This window comes from Microtus oregoni, unplaced genomic scaffold (genome assembly GCF_018167655.1).
Source record: "Microtus oregoni isolate MIOR12 unplaced genomic scaffold, Mior012 000012F_ref0000307, whole genome shotgun sequence".
NCBI lineage: Eukaryota > Metazoa > Chordata > Mammalia > Rodentia > Cricetidae > Microtus > Microtus oregoni.
This window is the reverse complement of record NW_024543071.1, coordinates 35,964,375-35,981,315: the sequence shown is the minus strand read 5'-3', so window position 1 is coordinate 35,981,315 and position 16,941 is coordinate 35,964,375. Positions and strand designations below refer to the sequence as shown.

Sequence of the window (16,941 nt, the reverse complement as noted above, 5' to 3'; positions counted from 1 at the left end):
AGCATCTCATCCTCTGTGAAAACAAAATAAGAAACTCCTTTCCAAAGCATCATGTCCTTAGATCCAAATTTCAAAGTCAAGGCATCAAAATATCTATGTTGGATTAGTTCAGCAGCATTTATAAATAAATATCTTTTAGCATCTGTTGCTCCTTCCTCAGCATTTAAATAATTCAAAGAGAGCATAATAGCATACAGTATCAAAATTCTCTGTGTATTTTCCATCTTATTACACCTTTGTTTTAACCTCTATTTTGTTTATTTTTACTTTTAACTCTTTGCTTTTTGAGACAGGTTCTCTGTATCTTTGACCTGAAGTAACTCTGTAGACCAGGCTGTCTTTGGACTCTCAGAGATCCGCCTGTCTCTGCCTTCCAGGCATTGGGATTAAAGGCGTGTGCCACCACACCTTGAAGTCACAGAGGTCAATCTCCCTCTGCCTTCCAAGTGTTGGGATTAAAGGTGTGTACTACCACACACAACAACTCTCTTCCTTTTTTTTTTTACTTTAAGAACTTCAACTTTTAGTCTGCATATATTTTTTTTTAAATAATTTTTTTATTAAGAAAAGAAGAAAAAAAAACATAAACAAAAAACAAGTTTCCACCTCCTCCCAGCCTCCCATTTCCCTCCCCCTCCTCCCACCCTTCTCCCCCTCCTCCCACCCTTCTACCCCTCCCCCCACTCCTCTCCCCCTCCCTCTCCAGTCCACAAAGCAGTCCAGGTTCCCTGCCCTGTGGTAAGTCCTAGGTCCTCCCCCCTCCGTCCATATCTAGGAAGGTGAACATCCAAACTGGCTAGGCTTCCACAAAGCCAGCACATTAAGTAGGATCAAAGCCCCGTGCCATTGTCCTTGGCGTCTCATCAGCCCTCATTGTTCGCCATGTTCAGAGAGTCCGGTTTTATCCCATGCTTTTTCGGTCACAGTCCAGCTGGCCTTGGTGAGCTCCCAGTAGATCAGCCCCACTGTCTCAGTGGGTGGGTGCACGCCTCGTGGTCCCGACTTCTTTGCTCATGTTCTCCCTCCTTCTGCTCCTCATTGGGACCTTGGGAGCTCAGTCCAGTGCTCCAGTGTTAACCCAATTAAAAAATGGGGCACTGAACTGAACAGAGAATTCTCAGCAGAGGAAGTTCAAATGGCCAAAAGACACTTAAAGTCGTGCTCAACTTCCTTAGCAATCAGGGAAATGCAAATCAAAACAACTTTGAGATATCATCTTACACCTGTCAGAATGGCTAAAGTCAAAAACACCAAGGATAACCTTTGCTGGAGAGGCTGTGGAGGAACGGGTACCCTCATCCATTGCTGGTGGGAATGCCATCTTGTGCAACCACTGTGGAAGTCAGTGTTTCGGTTTCTCAGGAAATTCGGGATCAACTTACCCCTGGACCCAGCAATACCACTCCTGGGAATATACCCAAGAGATGCTCTATCATATGACAAAAGCATTTGTTCAACTATGTTCATAGCAGTATTATTTGTAATAGCCAGAACCTGGAAACAACCTAGATGCCCTTCAATGGAAGAATGGATGAAGAAAGTATGGAATATATACACGCTAGAGTACTACGCTGCGGTAAAAAACAATGACTTCTCGAATTTTGCAGGCAAATGGATGGAAATAGAAAACACTATCCTGAGTGAGGTGTCCCAGACCCAAAAAGATGAACATGGGATGTACTCGCTCATAATTGGTTTCTAGCCATAAATTAGCGCCACGGAGTCTACAATAGGTGAACCTAAAGAAGCTAAGTAAGAAGGTGAACCCAAGGAAAAACATATAGTTATCCTCTTGGCTAAGGGAAGTAGACCCAATTGCCGGGGAGAAAATTAGGAGCTTGGGGGTGGGGTGGGATGGGGGTAAGGGGAGATGGGGAGAGAAAAGGTAGAAGGGAAGGAGGGGGGATTTGGGGAATCAGGAGAATTGGGATAAAGGAAAGGTGGATAGGGGAGCACGGAACCACAATTCTTAGTTAAGGGAACCACTTTAGGGTGAGCAAGAGATTTGACCCTAGAGGGGCTCCCAAGTGCCCAACATGAGGTTCCCAGTTAGTTCCTTGGGTAGCTGAGGATTGGGAACCTGAAATGACCCTATCCGAGAGCAATACTGACGAATATCTTGCATATCATCATAGAACCTTCATCTGGTGATGGATAGTCTGCATATATTTTTAACACACTGTAAACCATTTAAAAATTTTCTTTGTCTTTGACGCTCTCTTTACTGTATCTCTCTCTGTTTTTCTGACCACATGAGTCTTTAATTTACTAAGCAATATCAGTAGGATTAAAGGCGTGGCTTTGCCGGCTGGATCCAGTCCATTCCTTAGCTTTCCAGCCTCATGGCGGATATACAGGCTGTAGCCATGTTTACTGCAACAACTGTATGGCATTTCAAGGTCCCTGCCAGCAAGTGAGCTACAACAAACAACACTCAAGTCCTCTCTCGGTAGCCGGCCCTCCTGCCTCAAACAGTCAAGAGTTTGCCCTGGCAGGATGGCCCAGAAAGCTGGCATTTTTAAACGGCGCAGCTTTTTTCCTGCTACGGCTGAAAACCGAAAAGCATGCATTCAGCTTTTCGTCAACACCGTTTAAGTGTTTCGTGGCAGGACCTCTTAATGAGCTGCAGGCTTTGCAGCTAAAGCTGAGTCAGGAAGCTTCTCTTAGAAGAAAGCGCATGCTTGCCTCTAACAAGCAGAGCAGACCCGAGAACACAGTGAGTCTAGTTGCCATCAAACAAATCATAGCACTTTACTCCAAATGCTCTATTCAAAAGCTCTGTCTCCCGCAGGAGCCAGACAGAGATCGCAATGGCGGCACAGCCCCAGGAAGTCGCGCTTTAAAATGACACAGCGTTTTTTTCTGCTACTGTTGCCGAATCAGGAAATCTCTCTACAGCACGCCACCAACAAACAGCAAAAATCTGTGTTAAACTCTCCCTTATTTTTAAGTCTTCTCAGGTTTTTTAAGTGGGTTTAGTCCATCACGTTGGGCGCCAATCTGTAGTAATAAGGGCAGCGGGACTGCGTCCCTAGCACCCCAGCCGCCTGCACGGCTAGCTTATGCCCGAAATAACAACATACAAACTGTATTCATTTAATTGCTGCTTGGCCCATTTCTATCTAGCCTCTTCTAAGCTAATTCTCACATATTAATTTAGCCCATTTCTAATCATCTGTGTTGCGCCCTAGGTGCGCTTACCGGGAAGATTCTAGCCTATGTCCATCCTGGGTCGGAGCTTCATAGCGTGCGTCTGCCCAGGAGCCAGGAGCATGGCGTCTCTCTCAGGCGTCTGCTCCAGAGAGGAGAGCTGTCGAGTCTGAGCTCACTTCCTCTTCCTCCCAGCGTCCTGTTCTGCCTACTCCTCCCACCTATCTTCCAACCAATAAAATGGGCTAAGGCAGTTCCTTTATTAGCCAATGACCTTCCTCCATCACACAGACATGCTCAGAATCTTACTTCCTAAGTGATTCTAGATCCTTCCAAATCAACAGTCACTATTAACCATTGCAACTCCAATTCACCCTTCTAAATTCACACCCAAGCACGTCACTTTAAAGCCATAATCTTCTACCTCTTGTACCATTTTGCAGTGCAAGATGCATTCGGTTTAGCTTCCACTATCTGGGTGGTCTGAGTCAAAAATCCAAAGGTCAATTGCCATCCAGAACTCAAGGCAATCTCTTCACTGTGGACTCAAAAACAAGTTATATGCTTCCAATATACCAAGACTCTGAAGCTGATATTAATTATCACAACATTAAATCGGAGAAGTACAGAACAGAGTAGAATGAAGTTGCAGTGAGGGCATGGGAGCAGTAACAGGGGAGACACTGTCAAAGGATATAAATTGTCAATTTGGAAGAATGAGTTGAAGAGAAATGCTGATGAAAACCCAAACTAAACAAGTCAAAAGCCTCAGTGAAAAGCCTCACCAACAGAAAGGATCATGTGGGAAAACATGGTGTCTGGGCTGGAAGGCAAAATTAATTGGATCATCAGGAAAGGTAAATGAGAAGTTTAAAATAATGTCTGAAGAGATCATGGGAGAGCTTTGGGATAACACCTGTTTTGTTTTGTTTTATTTTTTTAACAGAAACATTTAAAAGCAGAAGGATCTGGAAAATGTATTCCAAGCTTTGACTTCAAGTTATCCACATTCAGGGTGGGTCTTCCAACTCAAATAATCCAACCACGCCAAAAATAAAAAAATAAAAAAGCCCTTACAGGTATACGCAAATGCTTGGGTTTTAGTTAAATACAGATGTAGTCAAATTGATGACAGCTACAAGTCACAACATTATACAGCAATTACTCAGCCATCTTTTCATGAGATCAGCTCATCAGAGCCAAAGGCATTGTTGCAGGTTTAAGCCAACATGCAAGGCATTTCGGAATTATTACCTTATGAATAAAGTGGCTGTTTCTTGCTGTACAATTTCTCACTGTAGCTATTCTTCTGTTAAAAATTTAGGATTTATCTCCCACAATTCAGTGCTATTTGAGCTATGTGTGAAGACACATAGCCAAGAAATCTGTTTCCTGCTACCAGGTCTTTTCTCCTCTCTCCTATGTACATAGAGCTCCGCCTTCCTGCAATTATCTTTACTGGCAGGCATTTGGTCAGTGTTTAGGGTCCAGGAAAAAAAGCATTCCATTTAAGACATTCCCAGAGATACAAGGACATAGAATTACTACATGCCCAAAGCTATTAATCCATAGATGCTCACATAGGACATAAAATTACTAAATGCCCAAAGCTGATAATTCATAGCTGTTCACATAGATAGAAAAAATAAGTATGCCCTGGTTTTACCTCACTTATAGATAAGAAAAGTGATGGCTTAAACTAACCTTGCATTAAACGATTCCTAACTCCTCATCTTACCTTCACCTCAGTTTACTGGTCACTTTAGTTCAGATTTACTGCTTGTGTCTTACTTTCAGGAAAAAATAGTTAACAATCTACCCACAGCCTGGAAGAAGACAAACTTCCACTAGAGACTCTGATAGACATCAAACCCATCCCATACCTGTTTTTTTAATAATATTTTTTAATATTTATTTATTATGTATACAATATTCTGTCTGCATGTATGCCTGAAAGCCAGAAGAGGGCACCAGACCTCATTACAGATGGTTGTGAGCCACCATGTGGTTGCTGGAATTGAACTCAGGACCTTTGGAAGAGCTGGCGATGCTCTTAACCTCTGAGCCATCTCTCCAGTCCCCCCATACCTGTTCTTAAGCAAAGATGTAAACTTCAGATCCAAAAGGCCTTTAGAACTTGCTAACATTTGACAAAACTACTAATGGACCAAGGACCATAAATTTCCCTTGTCTGTTTACACAGGTTGCCTGGTTACTTATGCCTGCAAGGTTTTGTGGGTCCTCACAGCTGGATAAGAACAAAGAGAGTTAACGGAAAAACAGAAAAGAAGCTGGAGCAGAAGTTAGAGCAGAGGTGTCCCAGAAATTAGCAGAGGAAGAGGAGGAGAAGGAAGAGGAGGAGGAGGAGGAGGAGGAGGAGGAGGAGGAGGAGGAGGAGGAGGAAGAGGAGGAGGAGGAGGAAGAGGAGGAGGAGGAGGAAGAGGAGGAGGAGGAGGAAGAGGAGGAGGAGGAGGAAGAGGAGGAGGAGGAGGAGGAGGAGGAGGAGAAAGAAGAAGAAGAAGAAGAAGAAGAAGAAGAAGAAGAAGAAGAAGAAGAAGAAGAAGAAGAAGAAGAATCTTGTTTTCCAGCCAGTGTATAGATTATAAGGAAAACGTTCAACATGGAAAACCCATTTCAGCTTCAGCTTAAGGGAACATGATGGACGACTGAAGTTCCCACACTTCCTAATGTGCACATTTGCTGCAATCCACTTCCTGCCGTATCACATGTGTGGAAGACTCTCTTACTTTAATATGGAGGAAAGAAATACTTTTTAATTATTTATTTCTTATTATTAGGGTGGTATATGTATGACTGTGTGTGTGTGACGTATGTGAATGTAGACATGTGCATGCCATGTCATGCAAAAGAATTTCAGGATCCATTCTCTCCCCCACTGCGGCTTCTGGGGACATCTACCTTGGGTTGTCTGGCTTACACTACCTGTGCCTCTACCCCCTCAGCATTCTACTGGCCCTAAAGTACGCTTGATGAGCCACAAAACTGACTTTTATTCCTCTTTAAATTAGAAGAAAAAAAGAAAATAAAAGTTTAGGCCAAATGAAATGTTTTATCATATAAGATACTATATTCCCCACTATACCAACAGTTACAGCCTTGCCGAGCCCTCAGAATCTTTCTTGCAGAGGCATGCTGCTAAATATGGGAGACTCTCCCTATTTCCCATCTCACAAATAAAGTCTCATAAAAGCCTCACAAACATAAAAACCCAAACCTAGACAATTCAGTTGACATCTAGAATCTGCATATTGTCTGAAAAGCTTTTCTTCTATATAGCAACTGCTGTTTTCCCTGAAACCAATAATCCATGGAAGAACCTAGGGAAAACTTGATTTATCAACATTGACCCCCTCGAAGCATCCATAGGGAAAAAATGTCTCAGTACAGTTTTAAAATAACACACTGTAAGAACCACTCTTTGTTCTGTGCACAAAAGGTAAAATGTATCCTAGCTACTTCTTGAGAGACATGCTAACAACACAGCCTTCCCTGTCAAGAAAGCCTCACTGCTTTACAGGTTTGAGATTTGTGCTACACAGCTCAGTGAGACTCATTCCAATTTTATTTCCTCAGTTGGTTCACAGCACCAAGAGGATGAGAATAATTTCCAAAGGGCAAAGATAGGTAGAAAGCCACTTCCCTGCTCTCATGTCATGCAGTTCCTTAACCTATCAGACATGGTTACAAGTGACTGAAAATCTGTCAGCACTCAAAAGGTTGCTCGGTTCTGTCTCCGTTCCAGCACCTCCCCACCTGTCTGATTTGCAGTGCTTGGCTGCATGGGGGCTAAACTGAAAGTGTGTGTTAGAAATTCAATCCATAGCAAAGTGGAGCTAACCTAAAAGCATCTCCATGGACAGACTTAAAAGAAGATAGGAGTTGGAGGTAGCAGTAGAAGGGAGATAAATTCTGAGGAATACAAGTATAAAATTTTTTTGTATGTGTTGTATGTCTATGTGTCCATGAGTGTATTGTGCATATGTTTGGACGTGTGTGTTGTGTGTATATAGAGTATATGTGTATATTCTGTAAATGTGTATATGAGTGTGTTGTGTGTATGTGAGCACATGTGCTGTGTGCATGTCTGTATGTGTGTATCAGTGGGTTGTGTGTATATTGTGTGTGTACGTGTTGTATGTGAGTATATATGTGTTTGTGTGTATGAATGTGTATTTATATGTTGTATATGTATACTGTGAATGGTGTGCATGTATGTGTTTTATGTGTATATGTGCATGTATGTATGCATGTGTTGTATTATATATGTGTATTGTGTGTATGTGTGTATATGTGTGTCTACTGTGTTTTGTTTGTGTGTATATGTGTGTATCCTAACAGTTTATGGTAACTATTGTGCTTTTTCTCAAAGTCAGTTTTTTGTTTTACAAGGAATGTGAGAGTCACCAAGTTCTCTCAAGAGTCCCATCCATTCAGAAGGTGATATTTATCTCTTTCCTGAAGCGGACACGTGTATCTACTCCCAGTACACACCTCACCTCCAAGAAACCCTCATGCCTTCTGGTTAAGTGGAAATAGTCAAATCTAAGCAACCATGCTTTCTTTTCAAAATATTTCTAATAAAATTCTCTTTAAAGAGTAAAATAACTCTACGGCCAATTATTACTAGACATTTGATGTCTACATGTAGACTTAATTTAATGCCCTAAATACCTGTATTTAGCAAAACAAACAAATTATATCTACAACCGAAGCAACATATTTGACCACGCCTCTTTTGAGCAGCTTTTATCATAGCCAGTATATATTGGTAAAACTGTCTGTCAGGTTTGCCTGACTTTCTTCAGAGAGAGAGGTCCTTGAAGACAGAACTGGGCCTTCGGATTCCCACAGGTGGCTGGCATGCAAGCAGTAGGAGATGAAGTTTGTGGACCGAAGATCTAAATGGTTGTTGTCTTTTTCACAGGACAGCCTACTGGAAGCATTCAACATTGTCCTGACTGGTAATTACGTTGTTAGTGTCCATCTGATGATACTTCACAAGGATAAGGGAGAACCCTGAGGAAAGCGAATGCACAAGTATCTTACTTTTCCTGCTGCTGAGACAAAATACCCAATGAAATCCACTGCGGGGAGGGGTTATTTCGGCTCACAGTTGCAGTGTCAGGACAGAGACGTCAGGCAGCAGGAGACAGCTGGACACATTGCACCCACAGCCAGGAAGGAGAAAGTGATGGCACAGGCGCTCAGCTGTTCTCTCCAGTTCCACAGCTCTCGACCCCACCCACCCAGGCATGGCACCACTCACATTGAGAGCTCTCACTTCCGTCAGCCTCATCAAGAGAATTCTTTACAAGTATTCCCAGAGGCCAAGACTCTAGATAGTCCCTCAGAATGTTTGCAGGTTTGTCTCCAGGGTGATTCTAGATTCAGTGATGACGGCAACCAATAGCAACCATCACAATGAAAGAGATGGGGAGAGGGCAGAAAGAGACAGGGAGAGACACAGAGAGAGAGACAGGAGAGAGAGATGGAGAGATCCCCCTTGACTCTCAGAGGAGATGAAGGTCTGTAAAAATTGCCTGTATACTACTTACCATGAATGCTTTCTCAGAATCTTTCACTTCTAAGTCAATAGAAGCCAGTGGTGTGCTCTTGCCCCAGAAACCATTGGACCTAATAAAAATAATCAGGAAATTATTTTTAAAACAAAATCATTTTGATCACTTTAAATGACCAAACTAGGAAGTCCATCAGCCACACAATATTTGAGGATGTTTCAGAACAGGAGCCAGCAAGGGATACAATGGGCACTAAGCTACTACTATCTTGCAAGGCTCAGGAACTATTTTGAAAGGTGACACCATGGCACTTGGGATAAAGTCCCACCCCCCCACACGCACACACACATTACTAGAGCAGCGATTTTAAATCATGCTTTGGTATCTCAGCTTTGCCCCAGAAACAGCACCAATGAGGTATTCTGTCAAAAACGATCAATGGTGTCCTATTTTTTCTTTGTTTCTCTACAAACTATTAAAAGAGGAAAAAAACAGCTACTGAAATTCTCCCCCTGCATTTTTAAATTTTTATCCTGGACATATCCCTTATGGTGTTTAGTATTGCTATTCATTTTCCTATTTTCTCTTGTGCACATGTGTGGTGCATATATGTCCATCCCGACCTGTGCAGGTGTGCGCACAGCTCTGGGTATACACGCAGGTAAAGTCCAATGGTCAATGTCCAGTGTCCTTATGGTTCCTCACCTTTATTTGTTTCTCCACCAGATCTCTCAATGATTCCTGAGGTCATCTATTTGGCTAGGTGAGACAGTCAGTGAGCTCAAGAGATGGCCCGTCTCCCCTTTCTCAGCACTGAGATCTCAGACATCCGCTGCTGTCCTTAGCTTTACGTGGATGCTGCGGACGGAAACTCAGGCCCTTATGCTTGTGCGCCAGACACTTTTCTGAGCCTTCTTCCGTGGCCCCTTCAGTGCCTTTCGTGAGATGACGAAAAGACGCACATCTGAACGCAGACACGGGCTGACAGAAGGATGAAAGCACTGAGCAGTTAATTTCATAGCTCCTTATTCTGGAGGAAATGTGCCCGGACTGTACTGTTATATTTTACAGTGAACACAAAGCCATATTTTCTTCTAGTAAAGTTGTCCCTGGTTTGTAAGAGTATTAAATATCTCAATATTTTATGGTACTCCAATGAGATGGGCATAATATCCAGGTACTTTATGACTGAAATAAATTTGGAAACAACCAAGAGTTTAAGCAAGTGTGAAGCAGAATGAGCAACCAATCTGATAACCTTTTGTCGCCTTATGTCCTAGGGTCCTGTGAGCCTACGAGGGCTGCAGACAAATGCCCAGATGGCGCGGTGTGCTAGTGAGAGCAGCGTTATTCTGATTGGTTTTACATGTGCAACAATCTGTGGGAGCAGGGGTGAGCGTGGGGGCAGGGATCTCTTCTACGTCACCACGTTGGGAAGACTGACAAAAACGTGTGGTTGGTACAAAGTCCCATTCCAAATCGTGGCCTGAGGTCTGGGTGTAAATGGAGGACCTTCCAAGTCCAGGTAACTGTCATGGCTCCAGTCTCTCCTGCATGCTGCTCTGAGGAGCTGTTGCCGCTGTGTGAAATCTCTCTACAGGAGATAAAAGTCTCCCCTGTTGGCTGACACCAGGCCTCAGCCTTTCCCTTCTGCCAGCACTCGTTGGGAGCAGGGGGTCACAATTTCTTGGGGGACTACTGTTTCAACAGTCTGATAGCCAAAGGGAAGGGTACAGGCGTCTCTGTACACTATTCCCATTGCTGTCAGACTGGCTACATGAAAATGATTTCTTGAAGTATGTGGCATTTAAAATAAATCTTAGAGGCTTATTAAATTGGGAAAATGCTTTAGCATATGAAATGTCTCCATAGTAATTTTTATGACATCAATTTTATACCAGAATTTTCAAATATACATAGTGTCTTAAAATATCTTACATACTGCTCTCCAGTCAGGGAAGGAGGTAGGCTTACTGCAGACCTTGACTCCCGCAAATACAAAGAGGAAATAACCCTACCATCTTGGTGAATTCTTACTGTATTAACATTTTGATATCTTTTATTCTGTGTATTTGTTAAATGCTGTGATTATTCATCTAAAGATTTTTGGTTTTGTTTTCCTTTTGGTTTTATTATGTTTCATGTTTCCAGAGGCAGGCTCTCACTGTGTATGTGTATCTCAGGCTCGCTTCCATCTTACTCTGTAGCTCCGACTGGGCAGAACTCACGATCCTGCAGAGATGAACCACTGCCCATGCTCAGCTGCTAGGTTTGATGATCAGAGTTTTGTTGCTGCTGTTGCTGTTGTTGTCATTGTTAAAATGTGAACAGAAATGTTTTTTATGTTGTTCTAAAGATAATCTGTGAATTTGGTGGATTTTGGTTTTGCTTTATGGGAGATGGCCATGCTATGTGGCCTCGGCTGCCCGTGACTCGGGCTCCTCTTGACTCAGTCTCCCGAAAGCTGGGATTATAGGTATGCAACACCATACCCAACTGTGCACCTCTAAAGTCTGGATAATATCACACTGATCCCCGTAACGATTTCAGTTGGTGTTCCAGTTCACTTGTGGCTTTATGACAGTTCGCTTCCACTGCCAGCTCGATAGGGCATCTGTGAGGCACACTTTAGAGTGTGTCTGTTAAGGCGATTGATTAACTGAGCAGGAAAATCTCTGAAGTAGGCAGCCTCATGGGCCGAGGGTCTGAGTGAATCAAAAGGGGGAAGGGGAAACAAAGCAAGCCGAGCACCAGCATTCACATCTGCCTCCTGACTGTGGACACAATGTGACCAGGGTCCTCCCACTTGCACTGCTGGGATGAGACTGTGTCACTTCAAACTGTGAGCCACCATAAGCTCTTCCTTCCCCAAACTGTCCCTTGGCAGGTGTTTCATCCCAGCGAGGTGACGCAGGCCTCAGGCCTCAGCTTCTGCCTTTCCCTATGACAGGTAGTGGTGTGCAGGGAAGCTCTGGCCTTTCTCCTCTTCTTCTGGTAGCTAGGTTTTGTTCTTTCCACTCCCAGTCAGCCAAGTGACTTGCAAGACTCGGAGCTGATAGGCCAAAGTTAGTCGATTCGGTCGATCTTGGGGATTAGTTTGTGTTAGTGCATAAAACTACCTTTTAAAATCCGCCGTCTTCTGGCAACATTCTTCTCTCAGAAACATCACTTTGGAAGTGGATTTACTCCAGAGAACACCAGGGCATCTCCCAGTCTGTCAGCTAAACATAGTTACGATACAAAATTATGGTTGGAATCATAGTGAGCACCTTGGATGTGAGTCACTGAGTCTGACCTTCTTGGGGATTACAGAAGACAAGTGATTCTATGTGTCCAGGGCAGGACTTCCACCCAGAGGAAAGTCTGATGAAAAAAGAATTGGCATATAAGGGCAAGTCTGTGGATGCTTAGGGTGCATATAGTCCATAATTTTATTTTATTCATGCATTTTAAATGCTTTGACAAAAATACCTATTTTGTACAGAAACTAGACAGTTTGCTAAACTATCAAATACTAACAAAACTAAAGTCAGGGAAAAGTACATTACCAAGGGTTATTCTGTGACGTCCTATATATAGTCCCAGCTTTTAAGACTCAAACTCAAAGACTATGACAGGAAGACACCAGTCACCTGAAGACATCAAAATCAAGGGACGTCAGAAGAGGTGTGCCCAGTTTGGCCTACCTAGAACCACATCAAACCCCAAAAGATATGCTCGCATAACTGTGGGGCTCTAATGAAGTTATTGAGTCCCATAACCTCAAGGTCTCTGCTGTCAACAAGAAACCTAAGCAAGCAAAATATTCTAAGTGGTAAATAGTACTCAGACGGTAAGAGAGCTGGGCTCAGAGCATGCTAGTGGAGTAGGGAGTCTCAGGAATGGCCCTGGACAGACTCGCTATTCAGGAGCCACGGGGAGACACTCCTGGGTTTCTGAAATATGAGGCTTGAAGTTGGCATGCACAGACTTGTGACCCACAAGCAGCAGCGGATAAGGCTTTAACTTGGGCCCAAGTCCCTTGGCACCCTGACTACCTATTGTGACCTGTTACAATGGCTGGCTGTCTGCCAGTATTTTATATACTGCTGTTTGAAGCAGGGAAGAGCAGTTTCGACTTGTGTTAATAGCAGAAGATGGGTACAAATATTGGAAGTCCTTTTAAGAGTATCAATAATAACATACCAGTAATGCAGACCCAGGGAATCTGTAGATAGATAACACCAAAGGAAAGGTATAATATAAATGCTCTATGGGCCCATACCTTTCCTACAAGTGTGGCTTTGAGCTTCCTGCTGAATGAAGCACAGAGACGCCATCCAGAGGGAACAAGGATATCGACATTTTCATTGAAGATTCCCATACATAAACACTCGACAAATAATTGCCAGTCACTTTGCAAGCAAAGTGATTTTACACATTCGCGTTAGCCTGCACTAAGGCCCTGTGATATAAGACTGAGGGTAGAGTATTAGTCAAGCAAACACCGTCTCTATCACTCAGAGTTTGGTGAGAATATCACACACGGGGGAAAAAAAAATAAAGAAATGAGCTGGCAAACCAAATGGTAGCCAGCTGATGCGCCTGTTGTAGTTGATTCTCTTGAAATTGCTATAACAAAATGCCCGACAAAAGCGATTTAAGGAAGGAAGCCTGTTTCGCGGCGTGGCAGCCTGTATCCTGTGGTGGCTGGTCACAGTGAGCCCATTCTGAGGAGGCAGCATGAGGAGCAAGCACAATGCCTGCTCTGTTTCTCCTTTGTATCCAGTCTAGAGCAGGTCTGTGTAAAGGTGCCGCCCACATTTAGGGTGGGTCTTCCTGCTCAGTCAAATCAATCTAGAAATTTCCCCAGAGAGGATCTCTAAAGCGATTCTAGAGCTGTCAGGATGACAAAGATTAACCACCACCGCATCCAAATGAGCCGTTCACCAAGGAGCGATACTCTATTTAACCTAACGCTTAACGAGATAAGCACAGTAAATCTGCAATAAGGAAACAGAAACAATTACAGAAATGTACTCTGAAATTGCCCCCAAAAGGGGTACAGATGAAAGCAAAGGCAAAAACTAACAGAACTGTGAGCTCGAAGACACACCCAACCCACGAAGCTCTCACTAAGTCAGGCAGGATAGGGGATTGGACCTGACTTGGTGTTTTCCTGCCCTAAACTCTGTCTCACTCCGTCTGTCTGTCTGTCTCTCTCTCTCTCTCTCTCTCTCTCTCTCTCTCTCTCTCTCTCTCTCTGTCTCCTCTCTCCTTCCCCCCCCCCCCGCCTCTCTACAGAACTGCCTCAGGCACCTATCTCAAGCAGAGCCCGCTTGCTCTTGCCTGATCAACCCCAACTCTCAACACCTTCTACTGCCCTTTTTTGCCTCAAGAAGTAAAAACTATGACTGCCCTGCCTGAGGCCCCTGTGCTCAGTCCTGCCGGGGAGATCCTCACAACTTCTCTTCCTTCTAACTGATCTCCTGGAAAGGCTTTTTCCTTTGGCACCTCAGTCAGCATCAGATTCCCCCTGCACCTTCGCAGTTGGAAAGCTCACAGTTGCTCATGGCTGTGGAACATTTTCCCCAGGGTGTTATGAGTTCTGGAGAGACCAGGACCCCATCTGGCTTTCACCCGTGAGAGTGTCGTTACTGACAAAGTGAGTAGATAATGAAGGTCAAGGACAAGCAACAATAGTACATCCTTCTTGTATATGACCGTTTTCTAAAAGATACTTAGGGGACAGGAGAAGTTACGGTCTTTGTTAAAGCAGAGAAAGTCATTATGAAGTAGAATGTGAAATCCATATGAATTCTAGAATGCTTCAGGCTACACCCGTAGATATTTCTGGGAGTACAGTGCTCAATATGGAAACACCGTGCAGTGATAGGCTCACGTCTCCTGAGGTCGTATAAGCAAGGCTTTCATCTTCGTCTCACTAGATGAGAATATGTGTACAAAGAGGGGCTGGAAAATTAAAAGGTTTCAGGGGAATTGGACACCTAATTCTTAAACTGAGAACTCTGTCCGAAAAAGAGAGAACGATGTAGCTACCACAACGCCTATTACACGTGGGGCTAGCGCCAGAACCCAGCCTCCACCGCACCCCCGGGGAGCCAGTCCAGTTTTTCATTAAGGCACAGACGGCACCTGCCACCCGGTCCCTGATGGAAAGGGTCCCCACCCTCCTGAGATCCCAGGCATATGTCGAGCGCATCACCCGTGCAGGGCTGGAAGACTGAAGCTCCTAGCAACCGGCACCGGGAAGCCAAGAGGACCATTTCCCGACCCCGTCTTCTAGACGCTTTCAGGGTGGAGCGGGACTGGGCAGCGCCCCCAGTGGGCGGCCAGGCGGCCAGTTGGTGCCGCTCGAGCCCACGCGGGCGCCCCCTAGCGGTCACACGCGGAGTGCAGCGCCGTCTTGCGAGCCTTTCGGCGGCGCCGCGGGGTTTCAGACCCTGGAAGCGGGAAAGCACCGTGTCACTAACAAGACCCGCGCAGCCGTCCACGCGTCTGCTCAACTCGGTGTCCTAAGTGTAGCCAGATCCCACACGCAGAGGTCGGGCCCGGCATGCGCGTTAGGGAACTGGGACTGGGGACGATTGAGGTTCCCGTGGGTCCCCGCGGGAGGCCGCCACGTAGTCCCCTCCAGGATCCCGGCCACGAGAGGCAGGGACTCGCGCTCTGGATACAGGCGCGGCCACGGCGAGGGGCGCGGACACTTCGCACGCTCACGCGCGCCCGAGCAGGACTCCTGCGCCGCCGCGTCGGGCCCGCGCCGCGCGCGCACGCGGGTGGGCGTGGGAGGCAGGGGCGCTGCTGCACGCGGCGTGCGCGCGCTCCCCCCCCCCCCCCCCCCCCCCCCCCGCCGTCCGTCGCAGCCGCCCGGCCCCGGCGCGCGTCACGAGGGCGAGCGGGCGGCGAGCAGGGGGTGGGGCCGCGGCCGGAGGGGCCCGAGCGGCTGCGAGCTAGAGCCGGAGTCGGGCGCGGGCGGCTGCGGTCCCGGTGGCGGCGGGGGAAGATGGTGGAGCTGGAGGCGGGAGCGACTGGAGAGCAGCTTTATTCCCAGGCTTGGCACGGTCGCTGTCACTAGCGCCGCCTGCTCCCGCGGGCCCGCGGACCCAGCTGTCAGGCAAGGTACCACCTCCAGGGCGGGCTGGGTGAGTGCGGGGCGTCTGACAACCGGGACGGAGCCCGGTTGCTCTCGGAAGGGCGATCCCGGGAGCGAGGGGAGCTGCAAGGAACAATAGTGCAGATGAACAGGGACTGCAGGCTACATCCAGGGGGCAATGCCTGGAGCCAGCGAGGCGGGGGAAGGGTGTGTACCAGAGATGCCAGGCGTCCGGTGCGCGCCGAGATACCCGGCTTTGAGAAGAGCGGGCCTGATGACAGTCATAGCAAGAGCGTGTGTGTGTGTGTGTGTGTGTGTGTGTGTGTGTGTGTGTGTGTGTGTGATAGCGGTGGGGATGGAGGTGGCGGATCCGAGGTGTAGGGGATGACATTTCCAGGAATCCCCGCTAGGATCCCTCCTCTCTGGCTGACTGATGATGGAAACCGCGAGGTGGGCAGGATGCACTTGGTGTGTGAAGTGTGGAGGGAAGCAGTAGGGTAAGACCAGGTTTGTAAAACCCCGTGTAAGAGTGAGTAGCGTGCAATTGGATCCACGCTTCCCAAACTGCGCCCCATATCCAGCGATCTGCTTTTCCTGACTTTGATGCCACCAGCTAACACTGTGGGACAGTGTTGGTTATTTCTACCCTGCAAGTCTGAGCACATACAGTTTCTGTTCTGCTTCTGGTCTTGGGTGGCTGGGTGTAGGGATTCTCGCTTCCCCTTTCCTGACCTCCTAACTCGGGGATGTGGAAGTGAGTGTTTTGCGGTGAGGTACAAGGCAGGAAAATGGGATGATGGTTACACCTTTTGAGACTTGCTGGTGTCCCTGGTTCTGAAGGGAGCACTCCTGATACTTCCTAGCCCCTCCTCAGTCGGACCCCTGACTGCCTGACTCTGCAATTTCTATTGTTTATCTCTTGTCTAACCTGAAGAGAAGGGTGTTTAATGGTCACCTTCCTCTCCCCTTCCCACAACTTTATCGCCAAATTCTCTTCCACATTGCCATACTAAAAACCTCTTGTCTGAAGGGAGGGTAGCCTTTGTGTTGCTTCTTTTAGAATGAACTCTGGAGGTGTGTAAGGGGTGGGGTGGGGGCTTTAAAAATAAATGAAAGAGATTGGGAGGGCGGTATAAACGAGGGAAAAGCCCGTAC

General features: G+C 46.1%; 2 protein-coding genes across 5 annotated transcripts in view; both read left to right on the top strand.

Annotated features, from left to right (window-relative positions):
* Positions 1 to 5,467, top strand: part of Ptar1 (protein prenyltransferase alpha subunit repeat containing 1) — a 54,473-nt gene extending 49,006 nt beyond the window's left edge. The window contains exon 6 of the mRNA XM_041660971.1: positions 5,354 to 5,467. Coding sequence (XP_041516905.1) covers positions 5,354 to 5,422 — 69 coding nt within the window. The 3' untranslated portion in view covers positions 5,423 to 5,467. The remainder of the gene's footprint in view (positions 1 to 5,353) is intronic.
* A 10,096-nt stretch (positions 5,468 to 15,563) lies between these two features.
* Apba1 (amyloid beta precursor protein binding family A member 1) overlaps positions 15,564 to 16,941 on the top strand; it is a 205,302-nt gene continuing 203,924 nt past the window's right edge. For 2 of the 4 annotated variants that reach the window (XM_041661011.1, XM_041661008.1), the window contains exon 1: positions 15,565 to 15,812. The gene's annotated coding sequence lies outside the window, so the exon portion shown is untranslated. Of the gene's footprint in view, positions 15,836 to 16,941 lie in introns of all 4 variants that reach the window. The other 2 variants (XM_041661009.1, XM_041661010.1) reach the window with 2 other exon arrangements.